This window comes from Rosa rugosa, chromosome 4 (assembly GCF_958449725.1).
Source record: "Rosa rugosa chromosome 4, drRosRugo1.1, whole genome shotgun sequence".
In the NCBI taxonomy this organism is placed as follows: domain Eukaryota; kingdom Viridiplantae; phylum Streptophyta; class Magnoliopsida; order Rosales; family Rosaceae; genus Rosa; species Rosa rugosa.
The window spans coordinates 17,493,903-17,516,087 of record NC_084823.1 but is presented as its reverse complement, the minus strand read 5'-3'; the positions used below and the strand labels follow the sequence as shown (position 1 = coordinate 17,516,087).

The 22,185-nt window shown below is 40.2% G+C and overlaps 1 protein-coding gene and 1 long non-coding RNA gene across 3 annotated transcripts; both read left to right on the top strand.

The window, feature by feature from the left end:
• Positions 1 to 3,698: 3,698 nt before the first annotated feature.
• LOC133742299 (nuclear matrix constituent protein 1-like) lies at positions 3,699 to 9,575 on the top strand. 2 transcript variants are annotated; one of them, XR_009862477.1, is made up of 8 exons: positions 3,699 to 4,155; positions 4,273 to 4,482; positions 4,566 to 4,819; positions 4,960 to 5,230; positions 5,314 to 5,397; positions 6,034 to 8,018; positions 8,815 to 8,954; positions 9,068 to 9,208. XR_009862477.1 is itself a non-coding variant. In XM_062169971.1 (8 exons), exons 1-8 carry the CDS (start codon positions 3,895 to 3,897, stop codon positions 9,305 to 9,307), a joined length of 3,450 nt encoding a protein of 1,149 aa, XP_062025955.1. In that variant the 5' UTR covers positions 3,699 to 3,894; the 3' UTR covers positions 9,308 to 9,575. The 2 variants fall into 2 exon arrangements, 1 of the variants encoding a protein (XP_062025955.1); XM_062169971.1 differs by having other exon boundaries at positions 8,810 to 8,954; positions 9,068 to 9,575.
• Positions 9,576 to 12,810: 3,235 nt separating this feature from the next.
• Positions 12,811 to 17,842, top strand: LOC133706943 (uncharacterized). Its single transcript, XR_009844816.1, has 3 exons — positions 12,811 to 13,124; positions 13,975 to 14,041; positions 14,199 to 17,842. It is a non-coding gene; the product is annotated as an uncharacterized LOC133706943 (long non-coding RNA).
• The last annotated feature ends 4,343 nt before the right edge of the window (positions 17,843 to 22,185 follow it).

The following is a 22,185-nucleotide window of genomic DNA, read 5'->3' as shown; positions in this document are numbered from 1 at the left end:
GTCCAATCTGTTAATATTATGCTAAAATTAAACAGATTAGTCCTTATTCTTTCTAATTCTCTCTTTTTTTTCTTTTTCTTTTTTGTTGCTTCTCTCTCTCTCAGCCCTCTCTCTCTCTCTCCTCCTAAAAACAATCCCTAGTAGGGATGACAATGGGGAGGGTAGGGTCAGGGGATTAAATTACCATCCCCATACCCGACTTCATTCTCCATCCCCTTACCCGCCCCAATCCCCGTAATAAGATACTGGGGATTCCCCGTCCCCGTCTCCATTGGGGATTACGTTCCCGTACCCGCTCCAATCCCCGTTAACAATATTACTAATTTATTATATAAAAATTTATACAATAAAATATGAAGTTAAAATCAAACTTTTCAATCAAGGAAAATTGACATGTTGATAAAGATATTTTATTAAAGGAATCTTCCTTTTTTTTTAACATATTTATTAACATAATAATATCAAAAAAAAAAAAAACAAATATATATATATATATATATATATATATATATATATATATATATATATATTTCAGATAATTCTTATTGGGTGGGTATAGGTATGGGGATCAAAATACCATCCCCGCCCCGTACCCGATTTCATAATTCCAATACTGGGGATTCCCATCCCCGTTACCCGATTTCCCCCGAATTTCTCCCCGTTAGGGTCGAATACCCGATGGGTACCCTACCCGATGGAGATTTTTGTCATCCCTAATCCCTAGACTCCATGAAATCACAGTGATTCGATCAGAATCTCCAGAAAAAGATCAATATCAAGAAGAGGTCTCCTTCATATCCATTTCATCAGTAAGTTCAATTCCCTCAATTTTGGGTTAAATTTCGTTTCTTTACTCGAATCCAAATCGCTCAAAGTTTTGATTGTCATTACCGCAGATCAGGAACCAATGTCTCCCTTTCACTTCACCTTCCGCTCCGTCCTAAAATCCCACCACCACGATGTTAGCCACAGAAACTTCATGGACGCCACCATAAACTGGGTTCGCGACCGCGGCCTAGACCACCTGGTCGAGAGAGAGAGAGAGAGAGAGAGAGAGAGAGACCTAAAATCCCACCACAACGATGTCAGCCATAGAACCTTCATGGATGCCACCATAAACTGGGTTCACGACCGCGGCCTCGACCACCTGGTCTAGAGAGAGAGCTCTGGCCAATCATCAACATCAAGAACCTCATCAAATCAGAGCCCTCCAAACCCATCCACATTTCCATCCTCACCAAAACCCGACACTCCCTCATGATTCCCACGCGCCCCGTCGAGTTTGTCCGCCAATACCCCTCTATTTTCGAGGAGTTCCTGCTCCCCGGCATCACTGTTTAGCCTCACGTCCGCCTCACCCCGCAAGTCCTCGATCTGTTATCGTTGATTGAGAAAGACTCTGATCCTCTGCCGACTTCAGATGGCGCCAAAACTGTCGACCGACCGTTCAGGTCAGGTTTGGGTATGCCTATGCTCCATCAAAGGACTAGGGCGGTTGCCAAGTCCGGGTCGTCCTTTGCTAGTGGCTATACGGAGGAGCAGGTTACGATTGTGAGGCAATTGAAGAAGAAGAAGGATTGTTATGAGATTTTGGGGGTGGAGAGAAGTTGTAGTGTTGAAGATGTTCAAAAAGCTTATAGGAAGCTGTCTTTGAAGGTTCATCCGGATAAGAACATGTAGGAAAAATAAATAAAAAAAGAGAGATAAATTAAAAGAAAAAAGAGAGAACAATTGAAAAAAATGAGGGGTAAAATAGTAATTTTAGGACCTATTGTGTATTAGAGAGAATAAGGACTAATCTGTTTAATTTAAAATTTTTGGACTAAATTGTTTTATCGAGTAAAGTACAGGGAGTAACAAGTATTTAATCCTTTAAAGTATCAGTATTTAGTTGTAGTGGATTGGTTGGTGATGATCATCATTTGTTTTGATGTTTGCTCTAAAAAGAAAGAACTGTTGGTTTCTGCAGTTTGGGTTATCTGTTTCATTCAGTTTGATATGTCAGGACTATTCACAATCTGTTTCTTCAAATTTCAGGATCATTGTTTTGATGAATGCTTCTATGTAGTTCTCAATTGTGGTAGTAAGTTAACGTGTGTGTGTGGTTTGCCTATGCATGACTCTCTATCGGAACTTATTGCTGAATATCCATCATAACTACTTTAAACTAAATAGATAAGATGTAATCTAAATGTGCATAGGTAGAATTATGAAAAAACATTAGGGGTTCTTCCTACACTTTAACAGTTTAACCAAATGTTTGTGTACATTTTGGTTACTTTGTGCAACTCCTTCATGACTTTGGTGCTAAATGCCTTAGTACTTCACTCTTATGCAACCAATCAGACATAATTGCATTTTTGTTCCTTATGTTTGATAAGATTCACTGTTTTAAACATTTAACTATGCTTCCCTTCTTTCATAATGATAGTGAAACTAACACTGAACCCCCAATATCATCAATGGAGATCAGCAACAAGGAGAAAAACGACTGAAGTGCCAGACCACTTTTTGTAAAAACAAGACCGGAGGAAGCAACTTTTTGGACATCCTCCATGACTAGCTATCAATGGGCTTACACTTTTTGAGGATATACACCTACTAATGGACATCATCAACTATGTTTTTTCCAACTATTGCAGCAGTAATTGTAAATAAGTCACCCTTAAACTATGACAACCTGTTTTTGGAACACTGTACCACAACATCTGTACTGGTGGTGAGGTTACTAGGACATGATCTACTTCATCTTAATTTTGTTATAAAACAGACATATCTTTTGTTAATGTAATGATCATGCATGTCAACTGTATTTTCTAGGCTTTTAAATTTAGTCATTAAATAACATTGTGTTAGCTCCAAAATCCGTGGCAAAGCGCTGACACAATTTTCTAGCATGATGCAATTAGAGGTATAAGGATACAGATGATTTATCTGAACTAAAATTAAAACCAAAGGATGTAGACGGGGTGAAGGTTGCGACAAGACGAACAATAGAGAAAAACAAACTAATTGCCTCCATATTGGATATTGGCTCTCCAGATCTTACAGAGCAGGTGTTATAAAACTTGCCTTTCACCTTTTCTAACTGGCAACCAATTTGTCCCTTAAATGTCCTCTTTTTTGGGTTATGTTTCTGATTCTTAGAAACCATATTATAAATTAGGAGGGTTCAAGTTCAAACCTAAGTGAAAAAGCCACAATCAATGGTCTTGAGCGTGCTTTAAACCTGTGTCATCATCAAAACAAGTCGTTCAATTATACTTAAATCGATTTCATCAACTCAATTATAATTTTAGAGATAAAACTCAAACCAAGATAATTTCGCACACAAAAAAAACTCAATGATTATCAATCTTCCCAAGCAACGTTTGCCTAAGCTTCTGAGCTTCATGCTATTCCTATTCTAGTATTGGCAAAACGTGGATATAGGGATGGTTGGTTCTATTGGAGGAGGAGGAGGAGGACTGAATTTTATTCTATTTATCTTCTTTTGCAATAAAAAGGGACAATAAAATCTAAAATGTAAAGTATTAATTTTTTTTTCCTTGAATAGAAGGATTATCTGTTTTTTTATTTTAGCGTCCCCTCTCCTCCAATAGTCGCGTAGTTTCAAAGCGCACCGTTTCACTGCCTCGCGTCACCGTCACGCTCGATTAACTACATAAACCCCCAAACCCGAACCCGAAAATAAACCCCAACCAAAAAAAAAAAACAAAAACAAATTCAGAGCCACCACCGAGAAAACTCGCAATACTCATCGGAGTTAGGGTTTCCGATCAGAAAGTTCAAATCTTTTGCCATTTCCCACTCTCTCACTTCTCCTCAAATTGAACACCCAGTCCTCGACATTTTCGGGAACGCAGTTAGGGTTTCGGCATTAGCGGTTCCCAGATGTTCACGCCGCTGAGGAAGGCGCCGGCGACGCCGAGGACCACCGACAAGGGCAAAGCCTTGGCGTACGTCGACGGTCCTCCGCCGCCACTTGGTTCTCTGAGCGAAATCAGAAGCGGCGGCGGCGGGGCCAAAACGTCGCCGGATTTGGACAATGCCGATTGGAGGCGGTTTAAGGAGGTTGGGCTGCTCGATGAGGCGGCCATGGAGCGCCGGGACCGCCAAGAACTCGCCAATAAGGTCGCTAGGCTTGAGTCTGAGGTAAAGTCACCACCTTTTTTCAAAATTTGATTATTGGTTTCTGCAGAACCCTAGAATTTGAGTAGGTTAATTTGCATTGTGAGGTATCTTAATCAAGGGTTTTTTGTTGTTGTGAAGCTTCATGATTACCAACATAGCATGGGGCTTCTCCTCATTGAGAAGAAAGAATGGGCATTGAAGCATGAGGAGTTGAGCCAAGCATTGGCTGAAACCCATGAGATTCTACACCGGGAGCAGAGGGCTCATCTGATTGCAATTTCGGAAGTCGAAAGGCGAGAGGAGAATTTGAGGAAGATATTGGTGGAGGAAAAGAGGTCTGCCGCTGAGGTATGCTTATCTGTCTCGGTTATTAATCGGTAGTTAAATATTCTGGAAATGTGTGTGAATATTGATGCATTTGATCATTGCAGCTCGAAAAGTCATTGCGTCAAATGCACGAGGAGTATACCCGGATAAAGCATGCATCTGACGTGAAGGTGGCTGATGCGAATGCGTTGATTGTTAGTGTTGAAGATAAATCTCTAGTGACAGATGAGAAGTTTCTTGCTGCTGAAGCCAAGCTTGCTGAGGCCAACAAAAAGAGTCTAGAGGTGGAGAGGAGGTTGCAAGAGGTGGAGACACGTGAGAGTGTGCTTCGGAGGGAGCAAGCGTCGTTAAGTACAGAGTATGCTCTATACCCCATGAATACTTCGCATTTAGGATATGCACATTACTATCATATGTAGCTGTTCTATTTTCGCAATGAATGTGAGATAGTCTTCTAGTTTGTTAAATCTGACTTGTGGATGTTGTTGTTATTATTAGGAGAGAGGCACACAAGACAACTTTTTACAGACAAAGAGAAGACTTGAACGAGTGGGAGAAGAAGTTAAAAGAAGGGGAAGAGAGGCTAAGCAATCTTCGTAAAATTTTGAACGAGAAAGAGGAAAAAACAAATGAAAACGGTATGATTCTTAAGCAAAAAGAGAAAGACCTTTATGAGGCTGAAAGGAAGATTGAGTCTTCAAACTCTCTGTTGAAAGAGAAGGAAGATGATGTGAATAAACGCCTAGCTGACATAGTCTCAAAGGAAAAGGTGTGTGTCTCTTGTCTACAAGAGCTATTTTATTTTTCCAGCAAGTTCAATCTCAGTTTTGCTCATTTCTGTTTTTATTGCAGGAGGTTGATTCAGCTTCATACATCTTAGAGATGAAGGAGAAAGAATTACATGCATTGGAGGAAAAACTAAATTCAAGGGAAAATGTGAGTCCCACTTCCAAATTCCTGATAGTTATGCTATATTATTGATGACTAGCTGTACTCTGTTTTCCAAAGTGATACATTTTGTAAAGGTATTCTTAGGTTGTAATTCATATGTTGCCTAACTGAGTTAGTGATTTGGCAATTTGGTACAACAATATTTACCTTTGACTATTTGTTTGGAACCTTTGTATTCAATCCAATCTAAATTATAGTGCATTTTTATTCAAATCAACCTCCTGCCAAATTCTGTAGTGCCTTTTTTATTTATCTTCTGGGATCTGTGCTTATATATGCAAATTGAAGCTATCTTTCCTTTTTAGCATCTCAGCATGGTCTTGTTGAAAAGATTTTCTGGCATATGCGGGACTTATCCCTTCTTTAGTTGTAAGCTGGTTAGATCTTATTTGGAACTTCCTTTTTGTATTTAGGATGTATAGCACATCTCTAACATATGTAGCTACTATGTCCTTCTGTGAATTATGATCATCCATAACAGTTATGAAAGACTCTATGTAATAGTTTGGGGTGTCTATGATTGAGTTATTGTGAGGGAGTTTAAAATGCTTGAATCTTCACTGCCATCCAATTGGTATTACCATAAGTCTGACACTGTTGCTTATCTATGGTTTTTTACAGGTGGAGATTCAAGAGCATCTTGCCCAGCACAGGGCCATTCTTGATAGAAAAATGCAGGCTTTTGAGTTGGGAATTGAGGAAAGGAGGAAATCTTTTGAGAAGGAACAGAGTAGCAAGATAGAAGCGGTGGAACAAAAGGAACTTGAAATCAGTCATAAGGAAGAAATATTGAAGAAGCAAGAGAAAGCGTTGGATGAGAAATCAGAGAGGCTGAAGGAGAAAAATAAGGAAGTTGAAACAAATTTGAAAAATTTGAAGGAGAAAGAGAAGACCTTCAAAGCTGATGAGAAAAAGTTAGAGCTGGAAAGGCAGCAAATACTTACTGATATAGAGCACCTTCAGAATCTTAAAGATGAAATTCAGAAAATAAAAGACGAAAATGCTCAACTGGAGCAGCAAATTCGTGAAGGCAGAGAGAAGCAGGGAATTACCGAGAAAGAGAGGTCGGACCACGTACGTTTGCAGTCAGAACTGCAACAGGAGATAAACAATTATAGACTTCAAAATGAGTTACTTTTGAAGGAAGCTGAAGATCTGAAGCAGGAGAGGGAAAAGTTCGAAAAAGAGTGGGAAGATTTGGATGAGAGAAGAGCTAAAGTTGATGTAGAGCTTAGAAAAGTTGTTGAAGAGAAAGAAAAATTGGAAAGATTACAATGTATTGAAGCAGAGAGGTTGAAAGTAGAGAGACAAGCAGTGCAGGATTACAGACAGAGGGAGATGGAAAATCTCAAGCAGGAGAAAGAATCATTTGCAGCTAAGATGAGTAATGAGCAGATAGCCTTATCTGAAAAGGCCCAATCTGAGCATGCTCAAATGGTCCAAGATTTTGAGTCACGGAGAAGAGATCTTGAGATTGATATGCAGAATAGGCAGGATAAGATGATAAAACAACTGCAGGAAAGGGAGAGAGCATTTGAGGAGGAGAAGGATAGAGAACATACTAATATTAATTTCTTGAAGGGAGTTGCTGATAAGCAAAGAGAAGAGCTATTATCTGAAAGGAATACGAATGAAAAGGAAAGGGAAGCACTTGCACTGCAGAAAAAGGAGCTGGAAGCGAACCAACTTGAAATGCGAGAAGACATAGATCAGCTTGACAAGCTTAGCAAGAAGATCAAGTGCCAGAGGGAACAGCTGATTGAGGAAAGAGGTCGCTTTCTTGCCTTTGTTGAGAAGGTTAAGAGTTGCAAGGACTGTGGAGAAATAACAAGGGAATTTGTTCTCTCTGATCTCCAAGTACCTGGGATGTACCATGCTGAGGCTGTTCCTGATTCTGAACATAAAGAGTCAGGATGGGGGAAAAAACTGCAACAGAAATGCAAGTTAGTAGTTTCCAAAGCAACATCAAATAAAAAACATGTTGTATCTACTGAGTTACCACCACTATCGGCTATGCAGAAAGGAAAGGAACCCAACTTGCTTGCTGATGAGGAAGCAAGAGGTGCTAGCAGTCATGAAGTGCCTCAGCCATCTGTTAGGAGATGTAATGACTCGGTCAATGCTCAAGCAGTCGTAACTGATAACAACTCTAAGAAGGTGGATGATGGGTATGCTCCATCAATTGACGATCACAGTTTCGTTGACAGCCAGGAGCAAGACATTCCAGAAGATTCTGAGCAATCAGAGCTGAAAAGTGGCCGACGAAAACCAGCTAGGGGACGCAAGTCTAGATTGTCTAGAACACACTCAGTGAAGGAAGTTGTTGAAGACGCAAAGAAATTTTTAGGAGAAACTCCAGAAGCATCAAATGCAAGTTTGCTTAATGAGAGTAGTTACATAAATGAAGGTGATTCCAGTTTTACGAGCATTGGTCGGAAACGAGCCCGCCCTCAGAGCTCCAGGATAGAAAGCGAGCAAGATGATTGTGATAGTGAAGGACGTTCTGGTAGTGTCACAGCTGGTGGGCGTAGGAAGAGGCGCCAACCCGTTGCTTCAGCAGTGCAAACCCCTGGAGAACAGCGATATAATCTCAGACACCGCAAGACGTAAGTTCCTTAATGTTCTGTATGAAATCATATGGCGCAATGGCAGCTAATATGGAAGTAATTTCAAAATAGTGTTTGCAGTTTGGCGTGATGATAATATTTTGACCCACTTGGACTGAGGATTTGGTAATTCAACTGGTGTCAAGTTCCAAGACCAGCATTTTATGTGTCTAAGTAGATGTATTGTGAGTCTTTGCTATGCTACATCCATTTTTGGGTTTGTTTCCAATTAGCTAAGGTTTTTCGTACTATTGGGATTCCCAAAACGTTGTCAATTCCATAAATTAAACGTATTCTGAACTCTTTGTATATCTATTATGTTAATATAGATTGTTGGTCCCCTTTTAAATGCTCAAATTGAGTTGAAACTTGATAAGTTAAACCTGTCCTTAGTCCTATAGCATTGTAGTTGGCTCTGCAACATACTTTTCTTCTTTTGGTGTTGGAAAGAACTGTTGTTTGACCCTTACAAGGAATTGTTCTGATTATGGATGACATATGAAATGAACATTTCAACCCAGAATAATTTATTCCAAGCTCCTACCAGTTGCATAACTGGTCATACTGGCTTAACTTCAGTGAGCCTTGAAGTGCCTTATTCTTTCCTATCATTTGATACAATTTTAACACAGACATCATCAAGATGATATGTTGATCCATGTTTGTTGTTGATAACTAGTTCCATAATTCACGTTCTGGTGTTTTACATGTGACCTGGTCGACAGATTAAAGTATAATATGATTTCCATGTATGTTTAAGTATTGTAAAGTTTTGTATGAATGTTGTTCAGTGCAGGCACATTGGCAGCAACATCAGCAGCGCCTCACCTGAAAAGTACAAGGAAGGAAGAATCAAATCCTGAATCTGTTGGTGTAGACCTGATTCAGGTCACAACATTAAAAACTGTGGAGTCAACAGAGGAGCGAGTTGTGAGGGTAATGTCCCCCAATTTTTTAGTTTTTGTTTCTTAAAATTTGTGATGGTTTGTAGCTGAAATTTCTGAACCTTTCTTATGAAGTTGTTGTAACTTCTCTTTGTTGTGGTACAGTTTGCAACACCAGAACCACAAGACACTGTTAATGGCAATGCTGATGCTGATGCAACGAAGTTGGTTGAAGAGACAGAGTTGAGTACGGAAGTGAATGGCACAGAATCTAGTGGTGGCAACAGCACAGGCGGTGAGAGTGACAACAGCACAGGTGATGAGAGCGGCGATGACTATGATGATGAGGATCATCCTGGTCAAGCGTCAATAGGGAAGAAGATCTGGACCTTCTTCAGCACATGATGAGTCAATTTAACTTGAACAATTATTGAACATCTTTGTAATGACAATGACTTAGCTTCAGCATCTTTAGCCCTGTATTGAGTTAGCTTCAGTTAGTAGGCTCTCTTAGCTTTTTTTTTTTTTTCTTTTCTTTTCTCCTTATTTGCCTTGTAATCCCATTACCAGCTGTAGCTCCTGCAAATTGATAATTGAGCAGTCCGATTGTAGAAGTGTATAAAACAGCTCCTTGTTTCCTAATGAAGTAAGGTTACAGAATCAAGTTTTCAGATGATCTGTTTCAGTTGAAAGTTACTACTGAGATTTTTTCTTCTCCTTTCTTTTGACAAAGTTGACACCTCTTTTGGTTCTTTGAGGATTTGGCGGTTTGTTTACAGAGTTCGAATAGAGATTAGTCAAGCAAAGCCAAACTTGGGAGCTGTTCACTAGTTAATACTAATGACAAGTGTGATCTTGTCTGCAGTTTTTGGTTAAACCTATTGCAGGGTGGCAGGGTCCATTGAAATCGTTTACTGCAGTTGCATCAAGCAGAAGCTGATTGAAAAGCACTCACAAGTGAATCATCTGGCCCATCACTATTCTCGGTATTGGTAGAGGCTCCTCCAAGTCAAATTCTTACTGTGAATTCCCTTGTAAGTTCCATGATCTTCATGAATGGATAATGTTATTTAGTTTGTAGCCATTTGTGTTGTATCATAATTAATTAATTATGATAGGTATGTCAATCTCAACAAACTGCAATAACCTGCACTCAACTGTCTCTGGATAGAGTGATCTTTTGGTGGTCACTTTACCATGCAAAGAAATGTAATCTGTGTATATGCAAACTAGACCTAGACACCTAGTTGCAACTTGCAACCTTAAATTAAAATTATAAACTTCAATTGAGTTCATGAAGGTATTAATTAGTAGAAGTTTATTATCGAGTGAGTGCGGTTAAATATCTCTCATCCTCTTTTTCATCAGTTCATTGGCTCTTGGCTACTCAATGGGGTAATTGTCGTGTCCTCCCAGCCAAAATGCATCTCCTTGTTTCCCAAATCTTTCGGTAAGGAAACCAAAGTCTCTGACAAGTTAGCCAATTTCGGTGCCAATAATGAGGGTGTCCATTTGTGGGATTCTCGTCACCCTTGCACTTGTGCCGCTTATATCAGTAACTTAAATGGCTTGCCTTAGTATCGATTCACGTAATTGTTCTTTCTTGCCAGGCTCTATCAAAGGAATTAATATCTATAACCTATGCCTCAGAGGAATTGTCATAGTTGGTATTTTGGTTATAATCTTTGCTTCTAATATCTGCTTCTGATAGATGATGGGTGATTTTCTATAGGCCTGGTACTCCTCTCTCTTATTCAACTTTGATTTGCAGTTTATTGATTATTATGGAAATCCTCTTCTCATGTTAATTGGTGAACAAAAATAGTACAGCAAGTTCATTCTCATATTCAAGTCTGCTTGTTTGAATTGGCTTATGTTAATCCACTCTCTAGTGGCTGCAAGGTTGGTCTCGGTGGCAGCAAGTATATCTTTGTCATTTATAAAAAAGACTGATCCTTAATGGTCTCTCCTTTTGAGAATGGTTCTTGGCTCAGAAGACAATGTGAATGTACTGCTGTGCTTATGATCTCAGAATACCTTATTTGTCCTCATTACTCTTGCCCCGTATGATCACAATAAATCTCAAAGCAGATATTTGCCACTTTAGCCTTCAGGATTGCAAGAGTTGTAAATCTTTGTTGCATTTTCTTTTGCTCTTGGGAGAGGCCCCCCCCTCTCATTTTTGCTCTATGTCTTTTTATAAAGAAAAAAGTAGAAGTTAAATTATTATATAACATTTTCTAGGTTTACTTTATAAGAATGTCATCATGTAAATCTAAGAGTGATCTTTCCATTGTTTACATGCATTAGGTTGGGTTCGTTGACACAGACCGACGACGTGAACGTTGTTTCTGGGTCTGTTGAACTATAAAGCAGCTCCTTGTGATCTGTAAATTATTTAATTAATCCATGTTATTACATATCTGTTTTATTTAGATTTTAGTCAGTTGGTGCTGTACATGTTTGATGCATTGTTGGTTGCACATTATATATTATATTTAGTAGTGTCTTACATAAGCGGCTGCCTGCTGAAGCTGGTATCTGTCTAACATGTGTTTCTCCTGGAGTTGTCCAGACAAATGTAGCATCTTGATGACTTGATGTGTGACCTGTTGCAATTCCAATGTGATGCTCTGTAGTTTTATCAATTGAGTCTCCTGTTGTTTGATATCCAATAAATTGCTGATGATCTTCCCAGAATCGTTCAAGGTGGCTATTGTTTGATACCCTATCTTATCTCTAGTGCTCAAGAAGGTGATTCTTTTTGCTATGCATATACAGAAATAATAACATAATATATATATAATAATATATATATATATATATATATATATATATATATATATATATATATATATATACGGGAAGGATCTGAAGCGGACGTCCGCAACCCAGAAAAAGTGCGGACGTTGACGCAGCAGGAGTTTTCAGGCGGCGACAGCGGCGCAGGGCTGGCCGGATGGAGGCCGGAGGCGTCCCAGACCTCTTCTGGGCAGCGATCGAGGTCGGAGGAGGTCGGGGTTGCAGGTTCCTGGGCTTCCATGGTTTCCGGCGAGCTCGCTGCACACCGCCGAGTTTCCGATCACCTTCACCTTCGCCGCTTGATCGAGGCTATCTGGGATGTCCATAGGGTGCGTCCGGCACCCACAGCGCAGCGATTGCCGCCTTCCCGACGCCGGAGGAGGGACGTCCGCTCTTTTTTTGGGTTGCAGACGTCCTCTTCAGAACCTTCCCGATATACGGGAAGGATTCCCGTATATATATATATATATATATATAGGCCCGATCAAGGGCGGACGTCCGCACTATCGCTAAAGTGGGGACGTCGACGCAGCAGGGGGCTTCCAGGCGGCAATGGCGGCTCGGGGCTTGCAGGAGGGAGGCCGGAGGTGTCCGGGACCGTTCTGGGCACCGTTCGAGGTCGGGCTTGCCGGTTTCCGGGCAGCCACCTCACCTGCAATTGCAGGTTCTGTGCAGCACTGCAAAACCCGTCGCCGGCGACTCCACCCGACTGCATACCCCTCCGCACGACCCCTGGCCTCCCTCCGGCAAGCCGCGCCGCGCCGTCGCCGCTCGATCGAGGCAGGAGCAGCGACGTCCGCACTTTTTCTGGGTTGCGGACGTCCGCTCTCGAACGGCTCGGCATGTATATATATATATATATATATATATATATATATATATATATATATTATATTATATTATATTATATTATATGTAAGTCTGAAGACCACCAGATGCAAGCATTCTTTGATCTTAATTATTGCGAAGTTAACAAGCAGTCTTCTACTGGCCTAGGGTAATCAACAGCAGTAACGAGTGATGATGTCATGACTCAAAGAATAAACTCATCTCACCAAATTAAATTATGAACAGAACTCCTACTGGGTGAGAGTTTAGGTAACGAGGTACTAAAATAGGGGTATGAGGGATTGTGAAAACCGGCCTTGTGATGATTTATTGCAATGCAGGCTCAAGGAGTGCTCTCTTTGCGGCCACTGATCCTCAGGTTCCGGAGTTCTGTCAATTGTTGAAACCATACGACTTTCCTGTTTGTGCTTTCGTTTCTCAAGATTGCAATCCAACAAATCCTTCCGAAGAAGCTCATGATGTTGACACTTTCAAGTGTGGGAAAAAACATTCGAGATGATTGGCCTTCCTTTTGATGTTGTGGAGAGGCTTACAGGAGGGGAAGAATTTGCATGCAGATATGGGCCTCACAGTGAGTAATCTTATTTTATAATACCAAAGTTCTGTGCCCAATGTATAGAAGGTTGTTTTCATGCATAGTCGAATGCAGAGAAATGTCATTCAGTTTTGCAATAGAAAGAAAGTGAGTACCACAAGCATTCTGATTGCGGTAGGAACTTGAAGAAATGGTTCTTCATTATAGACCATTATTTCTTATTAAATTTGTGTTTTCACGGGCATGACCATAGAAACAGATAAGATCTGATCTTGTACAATGATTCAGTCACCTGTTTTGTAAAAACTAATGTTTACACAGACTATCTTGTCAATCTAAAGGAGTCTAGAAACACAAGAATTATCTAAAATGTGTTGTTGATCGCCTTTAGGTATCTACATGCCCTTGTTATGTGGCATGGAAGGTAAAGTGCATCATCTTCGTGCTGTTGACCATAAACCAAGCAAGCACAGCTTTTCTTCTCAATGTCCATGTTCAGGAGTAATTTTTGATTTGTTACTTACCCTGCTTGCTTGTTGACCTCGGTTGGATTTCTCATCTTATTGCACTAGATGTAAGTCGGTGATTTTTCTTCGTTGTCAAGGAATATTAAATGAATGGTGTCTAAACTCTTTGACTGTGGAAAGTATCAAAGGAAGTTTATAGTGAAGAAAAAGAAAAAAAAAAAAATGGACTCTGTCTGATCGGGATCCAGGACATATGTTGTTGAAAAACTGTATCCTAAATTTGTTTTCAATCATTGCTAAATGGATTCTGCTACAACTTGAGCTGTCTTTGTTTTTGTTTTCGAAAGAGTCTGAGAATATCATAGCAAGTATTGTTGGGTGCTTGTTTGACCTCTCTAAATTTCTTGGATTTCTGTTAGGCACCAATATCTATATGCAAATAAAGGAATTTTGGAGCACCAACATTGATCTTCATCTCCACCACAGGTAAAAATTGCGACTTTATGAACCTAATTAATGAGCACTGGTGCTTAAACAGTTAAGTAGGTGCATATGTTGGGTGCTGTTATTCTAGTGTTGGCTTTTGTATTCACACTTTCATGAAGTTTCTGGAACCGAAACTATGGAATTTATCTCTGTGCAGACACTATGACGTGATTAATCCTATAATGTGCATCTCCCCTGTCCAAAATAGAAGCTGGCAGCTGAGATGCAACCAAAGGATTACACACAGAGGTATTTAGTGAGCCAATTTGCTTTCTGTTGTTAATGATTAGTATTGGGAGTTTGGGATTACTGAGTAGTTTTAGATCTTCCTCTAGTTTTGGTGTATTGATCCCAATTCTTATGCAACCATGAAATTTAAAATAAGAGTTGGGGAAGAACTGGATTAGATTGTCTTATGAATTCTGAATGTGTTTTCTGATAGATGCTGAAGATATAATGTCCATATATGCATTTGTGTATCTTATCTTCTTCTGATTTGTTACCTTGGTTGGTGTTAGATATTAGCTTGGTATCTTATCTTCTTCTGATTTGTGCTAGATATTAGCTTGGTTGCTTCTTTATTACCTTGTTTTTTCCCTAGTGTCATCAGATTAGCCATGCATTCAATGTGATGCAATTCTTATCAGATTACCAAAGATTCTGGTGACATTTTAACATGTTTGTCATGTTAGAGTGTAGAAATTGTAGTGTTGGCTTGGAAGATATAGTTTTGATGGATTACTGATTATATAGGCTGTTAACCGGTTTGGTTTGAGATTCCCTCTCTATGAGTAGAGCTGTCTCTGCTTAATATTTTGTTGTGTGCGATATTCTCTTGCTGGACCTTTGCTGTTGATCATTTACAGATGAGCGATTTTGTAGGTAAGAGCATATAGGTGATTCGGTTGTGAAGTAACTGATCCTTTCTTTGCGAATATATTCATGAGTATTTTGAGAAAGGATCAGTGTTTTGTAGGCAAATTCTAATTCACACAAACCAAAAATCCATTTGGATTTAACTCATTTACAAGGATTTCGGTCTTCCTCAATTTACAATAAAAGTGGGGAGAAACCGCCTCCTAAACTCTAAGTCAGATATACATTTTTCTTCCTGTTGCATAGTTATATTCTGTAGACACCAGGATTTTATCCCCATTAATATGCCTTCTGACCTTCTGTAAACCATTATATACTACATGGCAATCTTGTATTCTCCTTTCAACAATGTGACAATTGAAACAAACAATACTTAAATTGTGGAGAAACTCATACCCAAATCATACCATACAAAAGTTTCTAGTAGTGATCTTGTAGCTTATGTTTTTAGCAGGTTATCATGCCCTCGAAAGCACTCCTTTTGGTTTTCTTCATAGCAATTTGTTGCTCCTCGATCTATGCCTTTAAATGTCATTTCATTTGCTTCAGTTATATGGAGTAGCCTGAATATTGTTTTGTAATTCTTGGTGTATTGTTTCATCTTCATCTTCTACATCATTTCTCTGTAAATCACAGCATCAATGCATCATATTAGAGCAATTGAAGTAAAATCAGGAGCAACTGAATGAAGTGGCTCCTCAGATAATTAGATATAAATTTTACCGAGTCTTAAAAGAGAAGGACTGTAATGATTCACCCAAAATGCAGTTTGACTGATATGGTGTGAAGTTAATCAAAGAGGAATTGCTGATGCAAGTCTGGTGTTGACTGAGGAGTTGACTTTCGGAAATAGATGTGGAAGCAGAGAGTATGATATGTAGAGAAATCATTGTGAGGTCTATCTGAGTGTGATAGGTATGAATTTGAGTAGTGGCATGAGAATGTGCAGGTTACAAGCTAGCTAATGCATTGGTCTGCAGGTGTTGACCATGTCGTTGACTTTATGATATAGGTGAAGATGGAGCATTAGCCAAAGTACTGAAGGTGGAGGGCTTCATATATGATATGTCTGAGGGTGAATTTAGATCAGTAGCTAATTGATGGCAGAGGGACTGAGGGACACTATCGGTAGCAGATAGTATGTCATTTTGCTGATGTTGACCAAGATGTTGACACTATTTTTTTTTTGAAAGGAGATGTTGACACTATTGGTAGCAGATAGTGTGTCATTTTGCTGATGTTGGCTTTCATAAGTGAATGAAGAATAAGTAATTGCTGAATTGATTGTTGCAGACTCACAATGAACATTTGCTAACTGCGTATGAATTCACCTTTGCTTATTATGTTGTGAAAGAGCTTCTTGAGTTGATTTGTCAGCATAAATGAACCTTACAATTTTGTCTTGCAAATGGAAATTTTTATTCGGTATGTTGAAAGTTGAAACGAACCAACAGATTGAGGCAGTTAGATTTATCTGAACCTTAAAGTTGACTGACCAGTTCCCCCCTTGGCCACTTTTGAAAAAGCATATAGAGGACGTAAGTAAGTGTTCCTGTGAAACTTGGGGCAAACTATCACTTATTGAAAGGTATTTTTGATACACATGTTCACTGTTGATTGCAGTTGTCTTGGCTATTATTTGATCAGGTTAGAAAGCTTAAGTGGATGAAACCATATTGTGACAATTTTGCGAGGGAGTTTACCAATTCCTGCATTGATGTCGAGTCAATCCACTGCTCTTTTGTTATTTTTCGTTTGTTCTAGTGTCTTGATCTTAGTTGTTTTAATTAAAGTACAATTTTTGTGCATTGGTTTGCCTTTATATTCGTTCTCCTCTTAATTTATTTTGCCCCAAAAGAATCTTTTTGTTTTTAGGTTTCTTGCTAATCAATGTGAAGCTGACAGAACTTTTGCTCCTGAATCATTACTAAGCAGGATCTGAGTTTTTGCAATTTTTCTTTCAGAATTTAAAAATTAAGATGATCCTGAATAACTATTCTCTACTGATTCATGCTCTCTGCAGAGTTGTACGGGTGTACTTATCAATTTCTTAGTGTGTTTAAGTCCATATGCACACATATGTCAGAAGCATTGATGCTCTTAGGCCTAAGTATATCTCATTTTTATGTTATTGATGACTCGACCCATATATGTCAAAGTGAAAAGCTCTGAAAAAGTTTATTATGTCCATGCCTTGTAGGAGCTTCTCTTTAGAGGAAAATAGAAGGAGAAAGACAGAGAAAAAAGAGAATAGAGTAGCATTGATTTCATTTGCTATTAGGGCCTTATGCTTCTGCATTTTAGTGTGCAGCATTGAGTTATCATTTACCTTTTTACTTATTTCTTTTTAAAGAAGCTGTTTCAAGCAATGATCTTTGAACATATTAGCAAGTTCTGATCCCACACCTAACAACTTGTGCATAATTTTGTTAATAACTTTCCATATGTTAAATTCAATATTGTTCACTCACTAACCAGTCCACTGCGTGTTCTGAGTTTCCTATCGCATATGCATAGGGAGCAGCAGGTTTTCTTCCCCTGTCAAAATCGATGAACCAGAATCTCTCCTGCGCAAAAATGCAGCAAGTTTTTCATCTCCAAGTAAGTGCCATTGGCCCACTACAGATGCTAGGAGTTTGCAGGGTTTCCTTAAGAAGTTGAGTTGGAATCTTGTAAGCAATGTCTTTGTTGCTCTTAGAATGCAGTGGACCTAGCACAACTTCTGTGAATTTGATGCAAACATCTTTCTCTCAATACCAAAAGGAAAGAATGTTTTTGGTGCAACTATGATGAAAGAAGCTTCCCTATTAAAGTTAATGAGAGTCTTACCCTAAGCTGATACTCATGTTAAAGAAGATGCGACAAAGCTAACGGAGAGTCAATGCTGAAAATTCATAGGAGATTTTGTGTTTTTTGTTTTTTTTTGTTTTTGTTTTTTTTTTTTTTGTGTGTTTTTTTTTTGCAGTTTATAGCTACATTACTACATATGGATTGAGTTAGGATTGCAAAGCTAGTAGCATCGTTTCATTCATAATTTTGGTATCTCAAGTTTAAAAAATAGAGAAATTTTGAAAAATGACCAAATTTTGGTCTTTAAGTTGGTTTTTAACATTATTTTCTAAACACTATTAGCAAAATTGACTATACACACTGATTGAAATTAGTGAATATAAATTCTAATAGTTACTGATATTAGTGTGGGAAGCCTAATAGATACCCTACACTCACGGATTAAATTTCTGTCCCATTTGGAAGGGGGGGGGGGTGACATTTTTTTTTTGATCCAAATCATCAATTTCATTCAACTCAAGCCAGAATGGTACGGATACATACCTTCCCTTGCCATACCAAGGACAAGTTTAGGACGTGGTATGCTAGCACCACCCATTAGACAACCAGTGCTCACTTATTCAAAAGCGAGCCTAAGAACTATGAAAGTAAAACATAGTAATTAGGCATAGTTCGAAAGAAAAAAACAAAAATAAATTTCTCCTTTCCCATAACAGTTAGGGCTGGGAGGTTTGGAAAGACTGTAAATGTGATTCTCTGAGCCGATCCTCCTAGATTCCAAAGACGATACCCGAAAGAACTGAGCCCATTAGTGAAGTGGAAGACTTCTCCGGGGTGCCAAATACGAAACCCTAAAGGACCCAAACTTTTCAATTTGGGCCACACTTGGGTCCAGAACCCAACAACATGAACATGCCTGTTTGAGTTAGGCAACCCACAAGAAAGGGGCCACCCAAATGATTTGGACATCCCACCAGAAGTAGGGTTCCTCTCACCGGCGACCATGATACCCTTTGCCGTCATCGATCTCTCCATCGTATGGTCTGATCGGAGAGCAGTGCCTGCTGCCAGGGTCCAACCACAAAAGGATACTCCATATGCAAAAATACCGGCGATGCCAATCCCGTCCACCCGACTCTTCGTCGTTATCCCCTCCGCCACACAAACGTGGGCCGCCTCGACGCTCCATCCCGTGATCTACCTCACAATCGCAGGCAGCAAATTCATATCAAGACCAACTTGCCATTCCATTGACGATGGTTTCAATCGTATCACTGCCCCTGCAAGACGTTGGACATCGCCAGTCGCCTCTTTTCCCTCAGTCGACTCATGACGCCGCAACGCCTCAGTCATCAAGCCGACCCAAACAAATCCAGCCAGATCTCCACGCCCGTACCTGGGAGACGTCCAGACTTCTCTGCGAAAGACCGGAGATTTGAGTCGCCCTCTCCTCAGTCTGATTTACACACCCGACTCCCAAGTCCTCCAATTTCCGATCTCGAGCAGACCTGTCCGGCCATTCTCCTTATTCACATGGAGTTCCCATGGACGAGGAGTTGGGCATGGTGGAGCGGTTGCTGGAAAACAGCGGCGTTGGAGTGCAGGTACGAGACTGCAAAGCGTGGAGAACCAGTCGCCACTTAGGGCGGGGACCAGAGGCGGTCGCCGGAATAAAGCACCATAGCCCTGGCGGCTAGGTTTTGGAGAGAGCCAGATTCTCATGAAACGCCAAATAGAACTAGCTGATAGAAAAAGCAGTGTGAATTTTTTTGTGGGACCCATCACTATTAGCAAAATACCCATTTAGAATGGTTTCTTCATAAAGAAATCAAAGTCTGTGTGAATTGTTGTGCGGGACCCACCACATTTCATCTAACTCTAACATAATTAATTTGTTGTTAAAATTTTAATTCTGGTATTTTTTTTAACTTTTATAATTGTTTTTTTTTTGTTTAGAATGTTGTTTCTGCAACAAAACCCACAGCCCAGAATTTTTTTAGGTAACTAAAATTCAATACCCAAATATTCTTAATCAAAGATTAGAGACAAATCACATAGTATTAGAGAGAGAGAAAGGAACGCAATCTTCTCCTTGAGCAATGGCACCGAAGCAGATAAACGTAAATGCAGACGGACTAGATCTGACCGATCATCATAATCCATCCTTGAAACTAAAAAGTAAATCTGAGATTCAAAATCACTCTATTGTTAATGGAGAAGAATTTCTAATATAGAGAGGCACTTAATGATCAAAGGCTAAAAAAAAGTGATGAAGCAGATTACCATTGAAGATGATGGAGAGGGCGGAAGAAGTTGAAGTTTTCTTTTGTTCATCCAAAAAGAAAAGATTCGATCATAAGAAGATAAGAAAAGAAAGCAAAGCCGTTTCAAGAAAAAGAAGATAAGAAAAGCTGCGGCTAAGGTTGGTATGAAATACAAACACAATACACCAATATCTGTGTGAGATATGTATTGTCACATATAACTGTGTGAGATAGATATTGTCACAAATATTTTTGGGTCTTCGTTTTATTGAATATCATAATTATTTTATTAGCTATCTTCTACACAGATAACCGTATAAAATACAAACACAAAATAGATAAGGGGCCATGACCACTTACCCAATTTTAGACAAAAAATTGCTCACTTACTCCACCAAGAGTTATTTAACCCCATTTACCCAATCTAACATCTATGGACAGTATTGCCCTCATACTCTCTCTCTCTCTCTCTCTCTATCTCTCTCGACTCCCATCAACCTCTCTCTCCTCCCCTTGCTTCTGGAAAGCCCTCGCCGGAATTCAAATCGGACTCACCGGCCACTGTCGTCGGCGATCTCTGAGTCTGCGACCTCCGCTTCTTCCTCCTCGCCTTCTTCCTACTGCAACTCACTGCTTCTTCCTCTTCACCAACTCGTTCTCCCCAGACAGATTTCGATTAACCATCTCCCTCCTCCGATTCACCTTCACCCTCCAATGCCCCTCGGATTTCACTCCCGCCGTCTCCCCCTGACGCTCCGGCGAACTCTCAGAATTTCGCTTCACCTCCTACCCCGCAGACCCTCGATTCTGCTTCGCCGCTCTCGGACTCTGCTTCCGATGCTTCTGCGCCGGCGCCAGGTGCCAGCAACGTCAACCACAGCGATATCAATGCTGACGTAGGACCTAAAACGGCGTCGTCCGACTGAGGGATGAGTGTGGAGAAGAAGGCCGGGATTGGACTCGAAGTCATCGTCGGGGTCGGGTTGGTCGGAGAGAGATGCTCTGAAGACGTCTAAAAATCACATTACTGGGGGGCAATAATATGTCTATTGCCCCCCAATAGACCAACATAGTACACTACAATTCCACTCTATAAACACAAATAAACGTATCAGCTATCAAAAACATAATTCCCACAAATAATAACATAGAGTCAATAGATTATTGGGAGGCAATAATCTGATTATTGGGGGGCAATAATATGATTACTGGGGGCAGTAATGTGTCTACTACCCCCCACTAAACCATTAAAACTTGCACCAGTTTCAAGGATTCACAGTGTATTGCACTTTATCACAAACAAAACCAAAATGATCATTTTATAATCAACAAGAGATGATTACTGTCTCCTAAGAAAGACATTATTGGGTGGCACTAATGTGTCTACTGCCCCCAATAGACCATCAAACATTACACCGCTTCCTATGTTTCACAGATTATAGAAGTTATTCACACTCAAAACAACAGATAATGTCTAAAAACCCACATTATGAGGGTCAATATTTTGTCTACTGCCCCCCACTAGACTGACACAAACCACACAATTTTTTTCATTTATCGACTACTGCAATTTAACACTACATTTACTTTGGAATAGCAGTTTCAGTCCGTCAATAAATAAAGCAGTCATCATTGGCCCCCAATACAAAGTCTACTGGGGGGCACTAATGTTACAACTTTTATGGTTATGACTGCACAATAGCAGATAGCAGTTTTCAGTCCCAGATAGCAGTTTTCAGTCCGTCGTCGATTCCTTCAGAAGGTCAAACCCGGCCTCGTCGAGCTTCTCAGCGACGAGGACCGTCGGCTTGGCGTCGAGCCTGGCAGCGGAGAGCACGTTCAGTCCCAGATAGCAGTTTTCAGTCCGTCGTCGATTCCTTCAGAAGGTCAAACCCGGCCTCGCCGAGCTTCTCAGCGACGAGGACCGTCGGCTTGGCGTCGAGCCTGGCAGCGAAGCGCGGCGATGGCGAGAGCCGGCGTCGTGGGCGACCTGCTGGAGGGATGGAGGGAGGGAGAGAGAGATCCGATGTCGTCTGGAGAGAGAGAGAAATTGGTGAGGGGGGGGGGGACAGAGAAATCGGTGAGGGGGGAGAGGGCAAAAAAGTCCCAAAAATAAATAAAAAGATGAAAAAAAGAATTAATTGGGTAAATGGGAAATAATCCCTTAGAGTGTTTTGGGTAAACGGGGTTAAAAAACAGTTAGTGGAGCAAGTG

Coding starts and splice junctions, on each gene's coding strand:
- LOC133742299 (XM_062169971.1), top strand. CDS start 3,895: ATGTTCACGCCGCTGAGGAAGGCGCCGGCGACGCCGAGGACCACCGAC. Junction 4,483..4,565: donor AAAAGAGGTCTGCCGCTGAG/GTATGCTTATCT, acceptor TGATCATTGCAG/CTCGAAAAGTCATTGCGTCA. Junction 5,231..5,313: donor ACATAGTCTCAAAGGAAAAG/GTGTGTGTCTCT, acceptor TTTTTATTGCAG/GAGGTTGATTCAGCTTCATA.